This window comes from Ochotona curzoniae, unplaced genomic scaffold, assembly GCF_017591425.1.
Source record: "Ochotona curzoniae isolate NIBS_2020 unplaced genomic scaffold, NIBS_Ocur_1.0 scaffold_1852, whole genome shotgun sequence".
Lineage (NCBI taxonomy): Eukaryota > Metazoa > Chordata > Mammalia > Lagomorpha > Ochotonidae > Ochotona > Ochotona curzoniae.
In genome coordinates, this window is record NW_024467087.1 from 33893637 (window position 1) to 33915034 (window position 21398).

The 21398-nt window shown below is 39.4% G+C and overlaps 1 protein-coding gene across 1 annotated transcript in view; it reads right to left on the reverse strand.

Moving 5' to 3' along the window:
* The window catches only part of IL1RAPL2 (interleukin 1 receptor accessory protein like 2), a 1019705-nt gene that overhangs the window by 511058 nt on the left and 487249 nt on the right, over positions 1-21398 (reverse strand). The window contains exon 3 of the mRNA XM_040999497.1: positions 2135-2321. Within this exon, the coding sequence (XP_040855431.1) occupies positions 2135-2321 (187 nt within the window). The remainder of the gene's footprint in view (positions 1-2134; positions 2322-21398) is intronic.

The window sequence follows — 21398 nt, forward strand, 5'->3', positions numbered from 1 at the left end:
GAATTATAATCACCACCTCTTCAGTACCTCCCTCCAAGTATCTTCTTGGGCCAGAGAAAGTGTTAACTTGTAACATCCACAAGGATCTGGGGTTGTGCCCTCAGTAATGACACCAGCCTGGGGGAGTACTCCTTCAAAAGAAAAGTCCGGATGGATCACGACTGAATTTGTGAATTGCTTTGGGTGGTATGTACACTTTGCTGATATTAATGTTACTCATCTTAGGAATTGGAACATTTTCCCATTTTTTTGTGTGTGTGTCTTCTATTTGTTTAAACTTTGTAATTACTATAGATCGTTCTCATCAAAGACTTTTGCTGTACCACCATGGATCTATTTTCTTAGGTAATGAAACATAGCATTTCCCCAAGAGTATTTCCTCTGATATGCAATGAGGACAGTGATGTCAAGAGATATGAGGAAAGGGGGGAAAAAGGCCTCTCTTGAGGCTTCCAAGTAGGTACAGAGACCAAGAACGTGGGCCATCTTCTTATGCTTTCCCAGACACTTATCAGGGAGCTGGATTGGAAACCGGACAGCCAGAAATGAAGTCAGTGCCCATATGGGATTACAGCTAGTCAGGTAGTAGCTTAATCTGCTATGCTGCAAGACTGGCACCTAGTAACACTTCTTCTTACTCTGTCTTGCAGGGCTCCTCTACACCAGAACTGCAGCTTTCATGTGTTTCCACAGGGGAGGGCATTTTGCAAGGGTATTTTGCACAACCATTAAGCAATACTTTGATATGTCCACATCTCACATCTGAGTATGTGGTTTGAGTCCCAGCTGTTTCACTTCCAGTTCCATTTCTCAGTAACATGTGCCCTGAAAGGTAACAGGTAATGGCTCAAGCAAACATTTGGTCCTCAGCACTCACATGGGAGATCTGGGTCAAGTTCCAAGTTCCTAAAATTTGCTTCCTCTGCCCAGGGCATTGTAGGTATTTGTGGAGTCAAAAAGCATACAGAAGACATCTCTATGTCTCCCTCTCTCCATCTCTCTCTTTACCCTTAAAATAATCTATCAATATTATTTTAAAGAAAGAGAGAGAGGGGAGATGGCATGACAGCATAGTGGTTAAACTCCTCACCTTACACACACCAGGATTCCATACGGGCGCCGGTTCTAATCCTGGTGGCCCTGCTTCCCATCCAGCTCACTGCTTGTGGCCTGGGAAAGCAGTCAAGGACAGCCCAAAGCCTTAGGACCCTGCACCTGCATGTTATGTGGCTACCTAGGTCTAGGGGTTGAACTGTCTGCTGGCCTCAAGGGGCCTGGCATGGCTCAGTAGCTAGGCTCTAGTACTCACCTACAACAGACAGAGAAAAGTTCAGACTGCTGGCAGGGAGAGGTTCCTGTGTGGCCTTGGACACTTGAGCATGGGGTTTAAGGCTGGCATTGCAGTAGGATCTTCAGTCATGTAGGCAGCATACATGTACCTCCCTCTCCAACAACCAGTGCACCAATCACAATGAGATTTATGTGAGAAATATAGAGATCAAGGCCTATGGGTGATAAGAACAACTTCCTTCCTTACTGCTTCCCTCAATGCTCAATCATGCAGATGGCCCTGTAAACAATATCTTCATTTCGTTTTCTTCTGTTCAACCCTTGATAATAGTTTATAGCCAGCTAACCTTAGCCTTAACAATGATCACACATGCTATATTGGGCCAATTCTTTTTCTTTGTATTTAGTGTAGTGGGCCTCACATAGGCTATGACAAAACCTGTTATTCTTTGTAACTAATACCAGGTATCATGGTGAACCTTTGTTTCAGAACAGGAAATAAAGTTTTTGTGCCTTCCAAAATAATCTCTTTCATTTGTGGATTTATATCTTTACCCTTCTCACTATTTGTTGTTATAATTTGGAGGGGGGGGGTTTGTTCAGTTTTAGCATCCACAGAAGGTAGAATTGGTTCTGATATCTGCAGGTAGAAACGCATGAAAATTATTGGTATATAGATATCAAAGCTCTGAGTTATTTAGTTGCAAATATGTGGATTCCTCTCAGAGAAATATCTAGTATAAAAATCCAGTAATAAAACTTCTCTTTTTCTCTATTCCCAAGCTTGCTACTGACCAATGTAAAAAACAAACAAGAAAATGCATTTGACACTATGCTGAATTACCTTGTACCACACCACATCTGGCTCCTGATCAGACTTTTTGAAGTCATCCATGTCTGGGCATGAGATCTCCTTTCTTTTAGTGACTTCTGATTTTTCTAAATAGCGGATCCTGCTGTTGTAGCACAGTCCTGATTCATTCTCTGCCACAGTCAAGGACATTGACACCTTCATGCAATATGTTGAGTTTCTGTAAGAACGGAGAAATAACAAAATGGCTTTATTGGGTGTTTACAACTTGGTACTCTATATATTTCAAGAGTATTGACTTTTCCATTTAGGTTCTTACCTAGAAATTTGAAATAACATCAAAACAACATAGAGCAGTTTTCTACTTCAACTGTCAAGAAGTTATAAAATAAAATTCTAATATGTGCATCTTTGGCTATGATGTAGCTATAGAGCTCCACAGAGGATCACTTAAAAAATACCTAGAAGACAGACTTCTTTTCTAGCAATAGATATTGCTACATTGAAAATCTGATTATGAAAATCTGTGAGGAAAGTCTATCCTTGGAACAGCAGTCATGTCTACTCTGTCCCTATAACAATCCTTTTATTCTATTTCTTAAAAGATTTGATTATTGTCTTTTTACTTTAAAGGCAGTGACAGAGAAGAAGAAAGGATCTTTCATCTTCTTGTTCACTTGTCAAATGCCTACAACAGCCAGAGCAGGACCAGGCTGAAGCCAAGTGCCCAGAACTGCAGCCTGGTCTCCCACTTAGCTGACAGGAGTTCAGAGAATTGAACCTGCTTCCTCCTGTGGTACATATCATCAGGAAGTTAGATTAGAAATGGAGTATCTGGGGCTTGACTGAGGCACTCCAATTTCGAATGTGGGCATTCCAAGCAAAAACCTAACCAGTACCACAAAATCCCATCCCTTAGCTAATTCTTCAATATTTATTCAGAGCACATGCAATTTTGTCATTTATTTATCTTTTTTATTTATTAAAAAGGTGCAGAGACAAAGACAGACAGACAGAGATCTCAGATCAGTGGAATCACTTCCCAAATGCCTACAGTAGCCAAGTTTAGGAAAGACTTAATCCAGGAACTAGTGAGTCAATCCAAGTCTCCATAAAACTCTGACAGGGACCCTAGCACTTAAGTCATTCCCTGCTACCTCGCAAGGTATGCAATAGCAGGAAGCTGGAATCAGGAACAGAGCAGGGACTTGAAACAATGTACTGCAACAATATTGGATGCAGGCAACCCATCTAGCATTTTAAGTTAAACAACTTACCTTCATCATTGGTTTATAAATCAACAGGAAACATGTTGGAAGCCAGATAAACATACTCTGGGTACACATTAACCTTCACAGCTTTTACTAAGCTATGTCAGGGTCAAATTTTGGACTCTAATCAAAAACTAACTCAAGAGAATGTAATCAATCAGGATTGATTTTATCCAATGGCTCTATAAAGGAATTTCAACATGGAATTTTATTATAACAGTACTTTAGAAATTGGGCATTATCTGACTAACTCATTACATAATGATATTATGAACTCAAATTCTGCCTTCCTGTACCTTGCTAGAATATAGCTCAGTAATATTTCAATTTAAAAATTTAGTGAATTTTATGAACCACATAATATTTAGAAAATGCCTCAATTTCTCTATGTATACTTTATAACTTTGTCCCACAATCCTCTGGGCTCAAGATGTCAACCCATACGGGCCCGGCATGGTGGCCTAGCAGCTAAAGTCCTTGCCTTGAACACACCAGAATCCCATATGGGTGCCAGTTTTAATTCCGGCGGCCCATCTTCCCATCCAGCTCCCTGCTTGTGGCCTGGGAAAGCAGTGGAGGATGGTCCAACGCCTTGGGACCCTTTACCCATGTGGGAGGCCTGGAAGAAGCTCCTGGCGCCTGGCTTGAGATTGGCACAGCACCGGCCATTGAGGTTACTTGGGGAGTGAATCATTGGATAGAAGATCTTTCTGTCTCTCGTCCTCTCTATATATTTGATTTTGCAATAAAAATAAATAAATCTTTTTAAAAAAAGATGTCAACCATACAAAACAAAAATGAAAAGAATAAAGAAAACATCAGAAGCAGTTATATAAGGTTAAAAGGTCAACCGCAAATCTAGGTGGGGAACATTTGATACTAATATTACTCTATGGAAAGTATTCCAACTCCCATTTCTTTTCTCAACATGAAGGGATAAGTTGCCACTCTACAAAGTACAAGACACAACTATCAAAACCAAGTGTGTCTAGACTCAAGTAATAACTGTCATAGACTGAAATAGAATGCAGACCAGTAATTTTCAGACAGTCCTAAATTGCCAGAACTGCTCCTATTATTTAATATTCTCTGGTGGATATTTCACTATATCTCAGACATAATATAAAACAGAAAAGCACAATTGGATAAACCCACTGGGTCCATAAACTAAGTTAATCAAAATGATTTCTACTTAGGTTTCTAATAAAGTTAATTACTGTGCAACACTTCTGATTCTGCCGGGACCTCTGACATATGATTCTATCAAAAGGCTCCAATTCCCATGCTCAGACACAAATTTTTGCACTGTGTGGATTTATGTGTTGTTGTTTTTCTCCCTTCCTCAGTGTGGCTTCCTCTAGAAGCCAAAGAGCATAAAATAATTCTACTGGGTACAAAATGAAAGAAATTATCATACACTTCTTAAATGTTGGAGAGCCTCTTTAAAGTCCACAAAGCTTAAGCTGCAACATCAAGAACCAGGAGCAAAAGGAGGAGAAAGAGGAAGAGGAGAAGTTGTCTCAAGGAAGAAGGTCTGCCTCAATTAATTTAGCTCTTCGTGACCACGTCTGCAGTACTTTAGGGCTAAACATTCTTAAGTATCCTTGCTTTCTACCAGGCCATACATGAGGTGGCCCATCATAACACTCTCATCTTCACTATTATATTGTGGACATACTGGAATTTTCTCTGTGCTTTGAATACAATATTCAAACCATAGGTCTTTGTACTTGATTTTCACACATGTCTTCTAACATTTCTTAATTGAGCAAGTGCAAGCTCATGAGGCCAAGAAATCTGTTGGTCTTGCTCATCACTGTATGTCTAAACAGACAGGAGGTTCTCAATAAATATTAGCTGAGTCTATGAATAGGCATTAAAAGGTACATACTGAAGAGATATGTCATCTCTGGTCCACTTATGTGTCAACCTCCTATGGTACAAACTATGCCCTTTTCTTTAGATACAGTTTATCCCAAACCACATTCCTTCCATGACTCATGCAGTTGGCAGATATTCTTGGACCATCACTGAGGGAAGGACTAGATAATGTCTGTGCTAATACAATTACATAGTGGCTACCTCTGGGAGATAAGGTATACTAGATCAAATTAAAAAATAGAGGGAATATACCTAGTTACAGTTTCTAAGTGGTATCTGGCACAAAAGGAAGAAAATGGTCTGTACTGAATATTCAAAGTATTTCCAATGATTTTTTCATGTTACAGGCTTTGATTATATCTGCTCCATGATATTTATCCATACATGGGACTCAGCCATACTTATCATTCTCACTACGTTAATCCTCACAAAAGATGGTTCACCACAGGTCTGAATAATGGAAGGGTAGATAGAATGTCCAATATCGCAAAAGATGTTGACTCTCCAAAATGTATTGAGCCATGAGCAGAAAATGAGAATACACTAAGGTAAAACATCAATCTAGCTACAATAGTGATTATTTAAGAAACGATCACACCAGCTTTGAAATAAGATCTACTAGTTCAACTAGCTCTATGACCTCTGATAAGTTATTTAAACTTTCCAAGTCTCTATTTCTATAGCTCAACAATGAAGATAACATTCTCTTTATTGTGACCCTATTGAAGTTTCTTTAAATATAATCTTTAAACATAATCAACAATGAACCAAAGCAAGCTTAGATTTTAGTTGGAATGTTTATGATACCTTATCTCTTTAGTTCATTTTAAGTGTTAAATAAATAATACATATAAAGCATAGAAGAGAGTATCTGGCAAAATGTTAAGTATTCAAATAATTTTACCTATAATTACAGCTCTTAGTGCTGCTAGTATTACTATATGAATGTTAAAAATAACTATATTTTACTTGTAACATGATAACCATAAGCAATTACCAGCATAATAAATAATAATAGTAATAATAATAGGCTATAGGTCACTGAGTTGAGAGTACTACCTGACAGAAAATTGTTTAGAAGAGATCAGTTTGACAAGAGAACTAGGGCCAAAGAGCCATTTAGGGGTCAAAAGAATATACGAATTTATGTACCAAAAGAGTTTTTTTTTTTTAAAGAAAACTGCTAAGGCAGAAAGGAACTCCAACTTACAACAAATATTACTTATAATGCAACACCCAGAGCCCTGCAGGTCAAAGAGCTAATAACAATTCCACTCAGCTTTCTGGGATCTTCTTCCATAATAAAACCTGGACCTAAAGTGATATTTGGAGACACCAGACAAGAAATCCTTAAGTGTTCACTCTCCAGAGTCTGCAAAGCATAAATGATACAGGTCATACCCAAAGCACTGACACAGAATTGGGGTATCAATAATGGCAGTGGACCTAAATTGGGGATGGATGACATGTGGAAGGAGGAAGTATTTTATTTGTCTTTTACGCTTAACCATGAACAACCTTGGGCTGAGGACCGAATGAATTCGCTCTCACTCTGGTAGCAGCCATATGAATGGCTGCTGACAAATTGCTTGTCAACCCATGAACAAGCCCTAGAATGAAGCCATTGATGATGACCAACATCCCTGGATTCAAAGATAAGGTCTGGCTTGAGTCCTGCTGTCACCATGTCTGACCTTGTAGAGGTGTGATCAAGGTTGCCTGACAACCTGAGATTCAGGTTGATTTTTATTAACCATGTAATCTAGCATTGGCACAGTTCCTACTTAACAATCTTGCATTATTTAGATTTTATTTTGAAAAAACTGCCTTAGGCCAGTGCTATTTAAAACGTTTCCTGCAACTGGGACTTAAAAAATGCTACTTTCTTTCATTAGATACAATTAGAGCTGTGTAAGGTTGAGGAGGCTGACTGACAGGTAGGTAGGAATGGGGATTGATTTTTTTTTTTCCTTTCCTTTCCCCTTCTTCACATGCTGAGGATGACAAGGAACACATTCAGGCTTCATGTAAGCAAATGGCCTTTGCAGTGGTGTTTCAGAAATGACTTAGGATTGCATACATTTTCATTCTTTTTCAAGTATCATCATTTCTTTATATCTGCATAGCATTGGTTTCCAGGGTGCCCACCTCCCTCCTACACCCCATGCATGTGGAAACTAAAATCTTTTATCCTCTAGTTTCTTATATAGCCTTGATGTTAAGACACTGGCTGAGATTGTTTGCATCCCACATCACAGCAAGTGGCTCTTCACTCAAGCTTCTTGCTATAATGCAGACCTGGGGATGCAGCAGATGATGTCCAAGCAATTGGAGTCTCATTACCCATGTGGGAGATCTAGATTTGGCTTCCAGATTCAGCCCCATGGAGACTGCAGACATTTAGGGTGTGAATCGAAGGATGGGGGAGCTCTGTCTCTCACATAAATAGTCCTGTTGGGAATGGCATATAAATTACTCATATTATCTCCTGTACTTTTTTTTAAAGATTTATTTATATTTATTGGAAAGTTGGATATACACAGAGAAGGAGAGACAGAGAGCAAGAACTTCCACCCATTGATTCACTCCCCAAGTGGTCACAATCCAAAGCCAGGAGCCCGGAGCCCGGAGCCCGGAGCCTGGAGCCCGGAGCCCGGAGCCCGGAGCTTCTTCCTGGACTCACACATGGGTTCAGGATCACAAAGCCTTGAGCCATTCTCAACTACTATCCTGGGCCACAAGCAGGGAGCTTAATGGGAAGTGAATCCACCGGGATTAGAACCAGTGACCATATGGGATCCCAGTACAAGCAAGGCGAAGACTTTAGCCACTAGGTTACAGCACCAGGTATCTCCTGTACTTTAAATCATCACTACATTACTTATAACATCTAATGGAATAAAAGTGCAATGTCAGTTTTTTATTATGTTTTTGGGAAATGAAGGGTGTGTGTGGGGGGAAATACTACATGTTCAGTACAGATGTAATTACTTTATTTCTGAGTATTTTCTGTCTGCAGATGGTTGACCCAAAATGCAGGACCCATATATATGGAAGATTGACTAAGCGTCCACACCTATTATCTTATTAAATTCTACCAATCCAGCAATTACACATAACATCTAAGATAAGCAAAACATAAACACATGGGGGACAATTAACATAGTCAAATTGATAAGGACTTTGTGATTTAGAACTAAGTTTTCTTGGTAACTGGAACCTGGATTCTTAGAACTTGAGGTTAACATTGCTTAGCAGGCAACCTAACATGTAGTTTTTCATGCCAACTTCAGAAAGCAAATTGAAAAGCAGATGGATAAACAGAACATCTAAAACATAATGTTAAACATATAACACGAAAGTCTTTTTCTATTAATCTCACTTTCTATTGTAAATGCTTACACCAAGTTAGTTTAGGTCACAACTTATATTTTTCCACTCCAGAGGTGATTTTAAGTGAACATGTTGACTGATCTTAGGTTTTCTGGAGCAAAAGGGGACCTACGATTTGAAAAACACACAAGAAATCGGAATATCCTTTTTTAACTTCCATTTACAAAAGCATATTTTTAATATAAAATTTAAAATTATGTTTCACAGATAAGCTAGTAAAAATAAATTAGGGAACCCTTTCATATCTCATAACAGAAGCTCCAGATAAAATGTTTCATGATGGTCTTGAAAATCTTCTAATGACTCATTTGATTGCCGTATTAACTTCAAAATACTTTCCATACAAATCTCTATAATGATCTATTCACAAAAATTGCCATAGCCAAAGTACCAGCAGGTGTATTACTCAGCTAAATTTGATTACATAAGACTACACAAAGAGGATCAGTTGACATCTGCAGAAGCAGTGGGTTTTATTCCAAAAGAACACCAAGTTAAGCAAACACACATCTTTTATAATCGGCCATAACCAGGTAGGTCCTTTGCTGTAGAAAGAAATATTATCATTGTTTACCAATGCTATAAATAAACCAGCACTTTGCTCTAGAGGAAAACACTATTTTTGGGGCCCAGAGTGACAGCGTAGTGGTTAAAATCCTCGCCTTGCACACCCGGGATCCAGTCCTAATTCCAGCGGCCCTGCTTCCCATCCAGCTCCCTGCTTGTGGCCTCAGAAAGCAGTCAAGAATGGCCCAAAACCTTGGGACCCTGCACCCACGTGGGAGATCCGGAAGAGCTCCTGGCTCCTGGCTTCGTATTGGCTCAGCTCCAGCCATTGCGTTCACTTGGGGAGTGAACCATCGGATGGAAGATCTGCTTCTCTGTCTCTCCTCCTCTCTGTATATCTGCCTTTCAATAAAAATAAATAAATCTTTTTTTAAAAAAAAGAAAGGAAACACTACTTTCATCTTCAAAGACAGTTCTATAGTCTCCTCACAAGATACACAAAAATGTGACTGACTTGTAGAGAATTAGCTCCTAATGATAACACGGTTTATTTGAAGTACTTAATACAGCACCTGGCATATACAAGCATTCAATAAAAATAATCTCCATTGCCACAATCACCACTAGTACATTTTCTTCTGACCATGAAACCAAATCATAAAACAAATGAGGAAGCTTTGCTTTCTTTTTGCATTAAAAGTAGCCAATGAACCAGGATATAGTGAACCACTTGCTCAAAATAAAATTTCCTCATCAAAATGTGAAGGGTCTTCAAAAGGTTAATGGAATACACATGATATTTTAATTCCATTTGTCCAGCAGTACTATTTGAATCCATGTCCTATCCTTCAATCTGAATTCAAAAGAAATTATAATGTATTGGTAGCTGAGTACTAAAGTGTAATATTAATAAATGTATATGTGTAAAAATCAGATATATATATATATATGTAATATACACATACATATAATATGCATTTGACAATCCAGTCACACATGATAGAGGTCTGTCTAGTGGTCAGTTCACGTCCCTACTCCCTAGGAAAGCAATTATACCCCTCTATCTAAGGCTTTAGGCAGCCTGCTCAAAATCTGACTGCTAATGGTGGACTGAGGATGTAGGTAAAGGTAAAGGTTCCTTGCTGCTGCCAGTATCTTCAGAATGTTCTAAGCGACTTCTGTCTTTGTGTTTGCTTGAACAAGATTTTTTAAATGTTAACCTGAGGTACACCATATCATAATCAAAAAGTGTGTTTCACAAAACCACAGAAATCCGTTACAATTAATAAACAAAAAAAGGTTCACTTCCAGAAAGTATTCTCCAATCATTTTCAATGGAAGTAATCACTGTTCTCTTCGTCCTCATGGCTTCTCATCTACGTCAACTGTTACTCTGTGTATATGTAAACATATTAATTCTATATCTGTAGCCATGTTGTTTCCTAATTATTCTCATAGACTTCACAAGGGTTTTGCCCTTTTGCCCTTTTGCCCTTTTGCCCATGCTACATGGCAAACTCTTCATGTGACTTTTCTTGATAAACAGTAGCTTCCAGATTACTGTCAATGACCTTGTGTTCAAAATGCATATTTAAGAATTTTTGCAACTAAATTATCGTAGGTTATGCCTCCATGATTTGTGCTTGGCTTCCAATCGATTCAGTTCTCGCTATCACAAATCTTAAATACTTGTTAATACTCAAAACCTCTGACTGTACCATAAGTTCATTTATGATCTGACTATGGCTCCAAGGTTACATTGGCTTTCTAACAATAGTTTCCTTAAGGATATCTTACTAGCTAATTATTCACCCTCACCATAACTAACCTTGATATATACTATCTCAAACTAGCAAAAATCCACCTCTACTTTCTTTTTAAAAAGATTTATACTTTTATTTTTATTGAGAATGCAGATCCACAGAAAGAAGACACAGAGAGAAACATCCTTCATCTGCTGGTTAACTACCCACAGCGGCCACAATGGCCAGAGCTGTGCCACTCTGAAGGCAGGAGCCAGGAGCTTCTTACGATTCTCCCACGTAAGTGCAGGATCCCAAGGCTTTGAGCCATCCTCCACTGCTTTTCCAGTCTACAAGCAGGCAGCTGGATGGGAAGTGGAGCATTCGGAACACAAACCGGGGCCCACACAGGATTCTGGCATGTATAATGCAAGGATTTAGCCAATATGCTATTGAGCAAGGCCCCTATACCTTTTTACTTTCTAATCTTCTCATTACTATTATTTTTGTAATTTTATTTTTTTATTATTATCATTTTATGATACAGTTCCATAGATCGTGGGATTTCCCTTTTCCCCTCCCCAATTCCCACCTCCCACACTGACTTCCCCTATATCATTACTATAGTTCTTCATATACAATCATATGTTCAGCATTCTATTGTCAAGATAGAGTAAACAGTTTCATTGGGAGTCCATCTTTGGAAGTAGAGATGCATACTACATTGTATCCTCACATCTGGATATGATAGTCTCCATTACATAGTTACTCTACATCCACTAAATGAAAAGTGACAAAACAAAATCAACAACAGGAAGAAAAAAATAAATTAACAACACCATGAAGTTAAATAACATGCTACCGAATGACTAATGTGTCACTGAAGAAACGACAACAAAAATCAAGAACCATTTTGAAGGAAATGATGCTACTGCATGATCTATGAGTCAGTGAAGAATTTAAACAGAAGAAAGTGTTTTGAAGAGATGAAAGTAACAACAACAACAAAAAAAACTAAAATCCATGATTTAGTTTCCACTGATCTGTGTTGGTGAGATACGTCTCCTTTAGGCAACAAAAAGATTTTAATCCAGTCTACTGATCTATGACATTTGATTGATGAGTTTAAGCCATTTACATTCAGGGTAATTATGATTGGGTGGTAATTTGGTTCTTTCATTTAAGCAATGGGTTGCTCATTGATTTAGTCTTCTGCTGTCATTTTACTGGGATGTTCTTCTCATTTGCCTTTGGTTTTGGTGGGCACTATTCCTTTTCTTTGTCAAGTGAATATCTTGAAGTATCCTTGTAGGGCAGGTGTGGAAGAGGCATATTCTTTGAGCTTTTCTTTACTCTGGAAGAATTTTATTTCATTGTCAAAGGCAAAAGAAAGTTTTGCTGGGTACGTTATCCTGGGCCAACAATTTTTTGCTTTTAGAATCTGGAATATGTTGCTCCATTCTCTTCTGGCCTGTAGAATTTCCTGTGAGAGATCTCCTGTGAGTTTAATTGGCATTCCTTTATATGTCAGTTGATTTTTTTTTTACATGCACATTTATGGATCTTTTCCTTATGTTCAAATGAAGAGAGCTTGATGATCATGTGTCGTGGTGAAGATCACTTTTGGTCAAGCCTGTTGGGAGTTCTGTGCCCCTCCTGGATGTTGTTTCCCAATTCTTTCTCCAGATTAGGGAAAATTTCCCTTATTATTTCATTAAATACATTTGTAAATCCAGCTTCTATTTCTGCACCTTCTGGGACTCCCATAACTCTCACATTTGGCCTCTTAGTAGCGTCTTTCAATTCTTGAATACTTGTTTTGGCCTGATCCAGCTCTGCTTCCAGCTTTTTGTTTATTTCCCCCAGGTGACAGGAAATATATTCTAATTTTGAGATTCTTTCTTCTGCTTGCTTCATTCTATTTTGGAGACTCTCCAATGTCCTTTTCATTTGTTCCACTGTATTTTTAATTTCTGATATATCAGCTTTTGATTCATTTCCTCTGTAACATGTTCCTTACATTTCTTGAACTCCTGCTTTATGTGCTTCTCATTGTTGATAAGAAGGTTTATGACAAGTGTTTTGAATTCTGTATTCTCCATTTTCTCGATGTCTTCCTCAGTAAACTCTGAGTTTGGCAAAGGGTTTTGCACCTTTGCAGGGGAGTCTTCAGTCATATTCATTTTGCCTTTGTGTCTTCTTTTGCTCTTGGTCATTGTACTTCTGCTCATCAAATTCTTCACCTTGGGGCAGGTTTTCTAAGCTGTGTCACCCACACTTCTAGAGTTCAGGTGTACTTATTGCAGTTGGTACATGGCTCTTTGTTTGCAGTCAGTTGTGCCACTCCCTCCAGCAAGTTCCAGGTCTGGGTTCTTATGTTAGAATTCCACCATGGTCTCCATGGCCCCAGCTCCTGGCTCACCAGTCTCTACCTCCTGTGACAACGTGCTGAGGCTATACCATATTGTCTGTACAACCTTTCTCCCACTTTCAGTTGAAGCAGGTCCCAGGATTAGGGAGACACCAGGAGACATATATAGCTAGGTTGTTGGTGGTGGTAAACTTGCAGGAAGACCTGTTGGCCGTTAGGTCTGAGGGCCACATGGACCTATTTTGACCCATACAATGATATGGTCCATATTATTTTCCTATGGGACCAGTGCAATGCACAGAGCTCAGTGAGTTCTCGCAATCTCAGTGCATGTGCAGCTCACTGTTGTGCCTGCAATCTTAAATTCTTTGCCAAACTGTAAGAAACGGTGCCTGATGTGCCACTACTAGAGTTCTTAGTCTATTGTCCATTAAGTCTGAGGGCTATCTGGACCTGTCTTGGGTGGAACCTGTAGGATGCCACGCTGTTGCAGTTCATTGAGTCAGAAATGAGTTCACTCCCAGCTCAGTGCATGTGCAGTCCTGTCCCATCACACTTGCCTGCTCAAGCAAAATGGAGCATACTTTGGTTCTTGGAGGCAGACTGGGCTGGTGAAATCCACCCTGTATCTGCACTGCCCATCTGGTACCTGTTGCTCTGTCTCTCCTCCTGGTCAAATCAAACAGACCAGCAGGATGGGCAGTTCTTTGTTTGGGTTCACCTCTGGAGCTCCAGTAAACGTTTCAGCTGCTGATAGAGTTCAGATCACTGTTTACTGAATGCTGCTGGGGTATCAGTCACTGCAACAACACATTGCTGTGTCCACTGCTTTCCTGTGTCTGTCAGTCTCCAGGTACCCTTCTGCTGTAGTTCTGTCCTCTTCTATTTCCTGGAATATGCTCTCTCTGTTTCACACTGGCTAATATTTCTCCATCTATTTAAACATGTCCTTAACCTAATCTGCCATCTTGAATCTCCCCTAATCTTCTCATTATTTTACAAATCTCTCCTTTTTCTGGGCCCATAATGGTAGCCTAGCAGCTTAAGTCCTCGCCTTACACACCAGGATCCTCAATGGGTGTCGGCTCTGGTCCCGGTGGCCCTATTTCCCATTCAGCTTCCTGTTTGTGCACTTGAGACCCTGAATCTGCATGGGAGATCAGGAAGAGGCTCCAGGCTGTTGGCTTCGGATGGGCTCAGCTGTGTCCATCGCAGCTGCTTGGGGAGTGAATCAACAGACAGAAGATCTTCCTCTCTGTCTCTCCTCCTTTTTGTACATCGGACTTCCCAACAAAAATAAATAAATCTTTAAATAAATTCTCCTTTTTCTCAAAGGATTCAACCTATACTTTAAGACTGATTAAGACACCTGTTAAAAATGCCTGTATCCTACAGTGTGATACCTGAGTTTGATCCCTGGCTTCAGTTCCTGATCCTAGCTCTTTGCTATAGCATAGCCTTGAAGGCAGCTGACACAGAAATAATCACATTGTTGCTACTCACACGGGAGACCTGGAATTGGTTTCCTGCTCCTGGACTCAGCCTACACTCAGAGGCTGCTGTGGACATTTGGGGAGTGCAACAGAAAAGAGCACTATCCCCCTCCCTCTGTAATAAATGTAAAAAGTTAAAAGTATATTGACTCCTCCTGAATGCTTCTCTGAATAATCCTATTCTGTATTCTTCTTCAGTCTATTTCTAAAACAATAATGAACCTTCCTAGAACCCGAGGATCCCTTCCTCTGCATTCATTCTTTTTATTTTTCTCTCCTGATACTCATCTCCAACAATTTTTTTCAAGCACAAGATTCCCAGCACATACTGAGTGCTGAAAACATCCCAATCTATAATACCTATCTGCAGTTCTGCTTTCACTCCAAACTCTCTGCCCAGTACAGTCGTCTAAGTATGATTTAACCTAACTGTCACAAAGGCATTCATCAATCCAAAACTGAACTTGTTATCTCTATTCCACGGCCTATTTTTCCTCCTGTAATATCTGTCAGAGATCTGACTAGCCCAACTAGTTTGTCAAGTCAAATGACTCAAAATCATCATTCTTTTTATTTCTCCATTATTATTTCCCACATACAACTATTTAATAAGTCATCCTAATTGAGTTTCCCAAACTGCCCCTCATCTGAGGCTGGCATTGTGGTTAAGGGGCTTAGGCTGTTGATTGTGATGCTATCATCCCCTATCGGATTGCCAGTTCAGGTCCTGACTGCTCTGCTTTTAAACTATTTCTCTGCTACTACTCCTGGGAAGGCAGTGGAGGATGGGTGCTTGGGTCCCTGTCACCCAACGGAGTTCCAGTCTTCTGGCTTCTGTCTGGCTAAGCCCTGGCCATAACAGCAATTAGGGAACTGAACCACAGATGAAACATCAATCTCTCACTCTCTCCAAATATTTAAATCTTTAAAATGTTCCTCATTAGACATCTCTGCTACATCCTGCCACAGTTCAAGCCCTAATCATGTTATACCTGCTCTACTGATGTAGCAGTCTAGCAGGATTCTTTGCCTTGAGCTTCTTGCTTCTCCAATCTTTTGGACAATATGTTTGTACAAGTTTGATAAGCATAAATGGAATAATGATAAGATAAGCAAATAATAGATCACAAGTCAAAGTGAATTTTAAAGTGTCACTGGAGGAATAAAAAATATATATATGATAAGAGGTTCTGGTATCAGAAGGAAAAAAAAGGAACAATATTAATAGCCATAAAATCAGAACAAATAGCTGGTGGTAGAAAGGACAATGATAGGAGTGGGTCAGGATTCAGCCTGAATTATAGTCATGATTAATTCTATGACCACCTCTCAATAAAATGTCTCCTAGGACAACAATGCTGCCAATACCTCTCCTAAGTTCTAGACTTATCTATCAACATCTACATTTTGGGTATCTCCACCAAGACAGCCAATAAGTTTCTCCATTTCAATACATAGAAATATGAACTCACCCCAAATAACTTCCTCATTCTCCTCGCAAGTCCAGGTGGTCTTCTGTCCCAGAAACCTGACAAATATCCTAGACAACCCCTCACGTGTATTACTCACTTCCCTTTAAATTTTACCCATCAAAAGTGTTTCTACATTCTTCTATCTATCCCTACTTCCATGGCCTCCATTTACCACTGGAATTATTGTGACAACTCTCTAAAGTGTTTCCATAACTCTAGTCTCTCCTGTATTCCCACTCTTCCATTTTGCTACACATCATGTTTCTTTTTAAAGATTTAGTTATTTTTATTGGAAAGGCAGATTTACAGAGAAGGAGAGAGAGAGAGAGAGAGAGATCTTCCATCTACTGGTTCACTCCCTAAATGGCCACAATGTCCAGAGCTGACCTGATCTGAAGTCAGGAGCCAGGAGCTTCTTCCCACTCTCCCACATGCATGCAAAGTCCAAGGCTTTGAGGCATCCTCTACTGCTTTTCCATGCAACAAGCAGGGAATTGAATGAGAAGTGGAACAGTGAGGAGAGGAACTGGTGCCCGTATGGAATGCTGGTGCTTGCAAGATAGAGGATAAGCCTGGTGAGCCACCACACCAACCCTGTACCTCAACTTTTGAGTGTTCTTTCTACAGAGAACATTTTAGAACAAACAAAAATGCAAGCTCTTTCCACTGAATGCCAATTAGCAAAACATACTGAGGTGAAAAGATAAAGAAAGGACAGCACTTAAAAAGAAAACTAAAATACAGGAAGTTGAATACCTCAGGGATTTCTTAGGTAATATTCACATGCTTAGTATATTATTTTTCTCTCTTACTACCTGACACTGAAATCTTAGGGGGAAAATGCTATATATTCCAAGGTAGATCATGAAATGACAAATAATAAAGAATGAATGTAGAAATTTCTTAGTTGAAAGAATAGCTTAAAATCTGAAATGAGTATACTTCTACATGGTTTAGTCATTTGAGTACACAGAAGATAAGAGAGGAGAATGGAGAGAGTTAAATGAGCAAAGTAGGCTGGGTTAAAATTCCAGTGACAGGAAAATGAGCATGTGTCAAGCAGCCGTCAATTTTTTTTTTTATGATTAAGAGAAACATGATCATACAAAAGATTAGAAAGCTATTAGAAATTAGGAAGCTATTAAAGACAGAATAAGTTAGGAAGCAACACAGACATTCCCTATTTGAGAATGGATGGATGTCTGGGAACTTTTGCTATTATAAAGAGGTAGGTGTTGTTGATTTTGAGGTTTCAGCCTTGAGCTACACAGGAATAAATTAGGGGAATAATTTCTTGGGGTTGTCAAGATAATTAACCAGAAAGCTACTGGCCTGCGGCTAACTCTAGACTTTGAGCTCATAGTTACCAAACTGCAGCCTAACTTCCTGTAAACATAAACAAACTGAAACTTAACTTAGACTTAAAATAGCCAGCCAAGGGTCAACAGTAATAATTAGCAGTATTCTAATCAACCACAGACAATCAAATGATATAACATACACATAGAAGACAAATGTTAAAGGGTAGGCAATGAGATCCTACCTCTAACTTGCTTCCATGTATGGTCCATGGAAGCTTGCTGCTCAGGCTGCTGAGAGGAGCTCTCTGAATCTCTTTTGGATCTCAGTACTGTTTGAATCTTGGATAATATTTTGTTCAAATTAATTCAATTTGGGGCCCAGTGTGATGGCGTACCAAACTAATCCTCCACTTGCAACTCCAGCATCCCACATAGGTGCTGGTTCATGTTCTAGCTGCTCCACTTCCCATCCAGCTCCCTGCTTATGGCCTAAGAAAATAGTGAAGGATGGCCCAAAGCCTTGGAACTCTGCACCCAACTGAGAGGTGTGGAAGAAGCTCCTGGCTCCTGGCTTTAACTCAACTCTGCTCTAGCTGCTGTGGTCATTTAGGGAGTGAAAAGCAGATAGAGATATTTCTCTTTGTCTCCCCTTCTCTCTGTCAATCTGCTTTTCCAACATGGGAGATGCAGAAAAAGCTCCTGGCTCCTGTTTTTGGATTGACTCAGCTCTGGTCATTGCAGCCATTTGGGGAGTCAACCTGTGGGTGGCAGAACTCTCTCTCTCTCTCCTGCTCTCTCTCTCTCTGTGAACAAAAATCATAAAGAGTTTTAAACATTGTAAAAATAATTTAATCCTCTCCATGAAAGTCACTGCTTTAACTTAATCCATACTTATCATCAACTTAGAATCTCTATTTTACTGTACTACCCATCATTGATCAAAAGAATTTCATCCTTATCACCAGACATTGAGAAACTGAACATAGAATCACAGAATGCTGTACAGGTAGGAATTAACATGAATAACCATTTTATTTGCTTTCACAAACAAATAAATTTCTACAAAAACTATGAAACATTCTGGAATCAAGTAAGTTTGTTCATGTCTGAGCTCTGCCATGTACCAGTCATTGGCTTTTTTAAAACTGAATGATCAATTGATTGATTTTATGGGGAGTGATAGTGTTTCCATCCACTGCCTCACTGCACAAATACTTGTGATGATTCTCTGGGGCTTCTCTAGGAGCCTGGAATACAACCTACATTTCCCACATGGGTGGCAGGAACTCAGCGAGCAGCAGTGTCTTCATCATTAAACTACTCTCTCAGCAAGTTCTTCAGTCTCTATGAATATTGATTTTGATTATGTCTAATAATTTGATCTACCTCATAGAGTACTCAAATAATTAGCACACTGTCATTTCATAAGGGCTCAAAAACACAGCAGGTAGTAATAGTGCTTGGTGGTAGTAAAGGCAGAATTGAGAGCTAATGTATAGAGTGTTTATGTCAACATTGATGTTAAGTATTTGCCAACATTATCTGAGATAACTACTGTGATCCTTGTTTCTCTTCAAGTCTTTTCTCTCAGTAATTGCCCCCATGAATCATTCAGCTCTTTAAGTCAACAACATAAAAGTACTCTTGATCCAGCTATTTCTTACAATGCATCAATATGTCCTGTCAAGTTTATCCTTCAATGTATATATAGGATCCATTCCTTTTTCCCTGTTTCAATAGCTCCCACCCCAACTGAAACTACTATCACAATCTCCTTCAACCATAAAGTTGCTTCCCAGATCTGTGTCCTTGCTTACTCTCCTACAATCCATTCTGAGGAGGACAACCAAAATGATCTTTAAAAAAAAGTATTTATGTGGCCTAGCATGAAGGCTCAATTAGCCAATCTTCCATATTCAAGTGCTACCATATGGTATAGGTACCAGTTCATGTTCTGGCTGCTCTATTTCTCATCCAGCTCCCTGCACATGGCCTAGGAAAGCAGTGGAGGATTGTCCAAAACCTTGGGACCCTGCATTCAAGTGGGACACCTGAGAGAAGCTCCTGGCTGTTGATTTAACATCTGCTCAGCTCTGGTGTCGTGGCCATTTGGGGAGTGAAAAGTGGATGGAAGATCTTTCAGTCTCTCCTTCTCTCTGTCAATCTTCCTTTCTAATAAAAAATAACAGTTTTTTTTAAAGATTTATTTGTTCAAGGGAATTATAGTCTTCCATCTACTGGTTCACTCTCCAAATGGCTGCAATGGTTGGGGGCAGGTCATGCTGAAGCCAGGAACCAGGAGCTTCTTCCAGTGTGTGTGGTTGTGATCTATGTATTTGGGCCATCATTTACTAATTTTCCCAGGCCATTAACATGGATCTGGATCAGAAGTGGAGCCAGCAGGACATGAATCAGTGCCCACATAAGATGTCTGACTGCAGGTAGCAGCTTTACCTGTTCCACCACAGTGCCAGCTGCAAAAATGATTACTGAAAATAGGTATTTGATCATATTGCTCTCCAGCTGAAATGAACAAAAGCCAATAGTGTCTTTTAGTATTTCCTACAGAATTAGTAGAATGAAACTTCAGACAGTGAGTAATAGGAATTTTGCTTTTTTAAAAACAAACATTTTGCTGAGGTATAATTGGTATACAAGGAACTTCCCATATTTAACACAAAAAGCTTGATGTGATTGGATATGTGTGAATATCCATAACACAACCACCAGATAACTGTTTCAAGTATTTTTGTCCAAAATGGAGCAAAAAAATCATGGTACTGGCTGACAGAGAAGTGGAATACAAAGTTTTTTTTTTTTAATTAAGAAGGTGTAAATATTGATATTTGTTTTTGCTAATAGAAAAGATCCAACAGAAACAGAAATTTGAAGAATACAGGAGAGATGGCACAAATACTCAGGTGATATCTTTGAATAGAATAACAGGGATAACACTTGGTGCACATGCTAACTGACTGGTCTTAAAGAAGAACAAGACCAACCAAAGTATTTTAACAAAAAGCAGAGTATACAGGTAGAGCTGCCAGTGTGGGATGGTTGTGGAAGGTCTTTACTAGTTGCTTCCAGTTTTCCGGTGAAATTGGAAGCAAGGGGGAGATGTTGAAAGATACAAGAGAAGAGACAGTGTAAAATAACCAGCTAGGGACAATGAAGACTGAATGGATTGAGAATATATAGAAAGAAGAGGGGCTCTATGTTGTAATGGGGGAAAGTGCTGCTAAAGTACCAATAAAACATATTAAAATACCAGATTCTAAATCCTGGCTCTTCCACTTCTGATTCATCTCCATGCAAATGAACATCACTAGAGGAGGGAGATGATGACTGAAGCTCTTGGGTCTCTGACACTCACTTGGGTGATCTGGACAGAGTCTGTGCTCCTTGGCACGACCTGACTTGGATAATACAGGCATTTATGGAGTGAACCAGTAAAAGGAAGATCTCTCTCTCTCTCTTTATCTCTCTCTCTTTGTGTGTATGTGTTTCAAATAAGATATAAACAAAAATTTAGAAAAAAATATACACATTTAGATTATGTGGTGGCTTTAAGGGTCCATTTAAAGCTCATAGCATTAAACTCAGGGTGAGATCAATTAATGTTATTAATTTTTTTCTTCAGTCAATATTAACTATCAGGATGCAGGCAAAGAAAAGACAGAAAATTGGTTTTAAAATATGTTGTGGGGCCCAGGGCAGTAGCTAAGAAGCTAAATTCCTCGCCTTGTATGTGCCTGGATCCCACTTGGGTGCAGGTTCTAATCCTGGCCCTGCTTCCAACATCTAGCTCCCTGCCTGTGCCCTGGGAAAGCAGTCGGGCATGGTCCAAAGCTTTGGGATCCTGCATC